The following is a 1,637-nucleotide window of genomic DNA, read 5'->3' as shown; positions in this document are numbered from 1 at the left end:
ACACAATGCATTTCTGAAATGTTCAGTATCATTTTAACGCACTCGCCACCAGCCAAAGATGGGTATTTTTCACAATTTTTCCTTATCTTACATCTGCTGTGATGAGCAACATCATGTCAGATCGGCTGCTGACAATAAACAAGTAGCACTGATTATATTTCAAGCAACAGTCTTCAAAAATACTCCAAAAAAGGCAAGATGTCCAGTTGCTTTGGCACTGCACAATAGAATGAAATATGCATTTCAAATGCACATCTTAATAGTTGCATGCAAGTTGAACACATCCAATAGATGAGATTTCCAGCATTAAAACAGCTTACAAAAAATCTATTATATAAATAGCTTTAGGGGCCTAAACAACAGTGGTTTAATTTCATAGACAAGGCAAGCTATTGCATGCACTTAAAAAAGAACAAAGGCTGGTAAAACTCTTCATTCAGCAAAACAGTTCATTTGTCACCCTGCCTAATAACTAGAACTAAACAGAATAAGACAGGCAGTAACCCAAAGACTAATTTAAAGAAATCCCCAATGCTTGTTCCCAAAGATTTCCCCATAGTAAGATCCGGATGGTGGTGAACAGAGATGCTTATGCACTTGAAGCGCAAAGGACTGAGGACTAAACAGCGCTCTACCTCCACCTGTCGTTCTGCCAGAGACACCAATCTAGATCGCGAGCGTTATAATGAACGAAGCTGTCGTACAAACGCGCGAAGTGGAGAAGAAACCCAAATGTTTTAATAAAGGAGGGCGTTCTGATCACCTTCGTTCGTTATAAGAGGAGCGTTGAAACTCTCAGTCACTGATGCACACGGTCCACAGAAACCAACAAACAGCTTTTGAAATAAATCAGACGCGTTGTAAATAAACGCGATGAAGTGTCACCTCCAAACGCGCGTGCCAGGATTTAATAAGCGTTCCTCGGACTTTACAACCATTATAATACAGCGCGCATTCTTATGAATAAATCCATCAAGTTACAAGAGACAGATAAAAACGGGCTGGACCAACACATATAAATCAATCAAATTATGAGGATAACGACAAGCGCGCGGTTAAAAGTATGAGGGGACATAATAACGCACTGATTACGGGCGGATTATTTTCTTTTACAGTAGCATTGATCGCTGTGTTAACAAAATAAATCATATTGCATAACATCCGATCAGCTAAAATCTGATAACATTGATGTTTTCCACCGCGCGTTAACCACACACATCATGTGCCAATCATAAATTATCGCCAAGGAATCAACAGTAAACACCATGGCACGCATTTATTCTCCTCACAGGATCTTCTCGCTGAAATAGCAGCACAACCGTTGTCTTCTAGCCAGTGTCCATCCATGTAACACCCAAAACCACCCATTGTCCCCTCAGTCGTACCGAGGACACCCAGAGCCGAAGCTGCCCAACTTATGCCCGCTGTTTGACCGCGCACTCAGATGTGTGAATGTTGATTTGTTTACCTTGACAGCCGCAGAGCAGCAATCCCAGCAGACAGGTGAATTTGAGGATCATTTTCAGCAGGTGAGAGTGACGGACAGCCGCTTGTGTCGCGAGTTGAAACCTCAGTGAGCCGAATGAAAGTAGCGAATCCAGCTCTCTCTCTCTCTCTCTCTCTCTCTCTCTCTCTCT

The 1,637-nt window shown here is 42.3% G+C and overlaps 1 protein-coding gene across 1 annotated transcript in view; it reads right to left on the bottom strand.

Moving 5' to 3' along the window:
• The window catches only part of LOC107555243 (neural cell adhesion molecule 2-like), a gene marked incomplete at its 3' end in the record, with an annotated part of 173,374 nt that extends 171,806 nt beyond the window's left edge, over positions 1–1,568 (bottom strand). The window contains exon 1 of the mRNA XM_016237979.1: positions 1,469–1,568. Within this exon, the coding sequence (XP_016093465.1) occupies positions 1,469–1,520 (52 nt within the window). The remainder of the gene's footprint in view (positions 1–1,468) is intronic.
• Positions 1,569–1,637: the final 69 nt, after the last annotated feature.

The sequence above is a fragment of the Sinocyclocheilus grahami genome, unplaced genomic scaffold (assembly GCF_001515645.1).
Source record: "Sinocyclocheilus grahami isolate Dianchi unplaced genomic scaffold, SAMN03320097.WGS_v1.1 scaffold528.1, whole genome shotgun sequence".
Lineage (NCBI taxonomy): Eukaryota > Metazoa > Chordata > Actinopteri > Cypriniformes > Cyprinidae > Sinocyclocheilus > Sinocyclocheilus grahami.
Note: the sequence above shows the minus strand (reverse complement) of the source record. Positions and strands in the feature narration are given on the sequence as shown.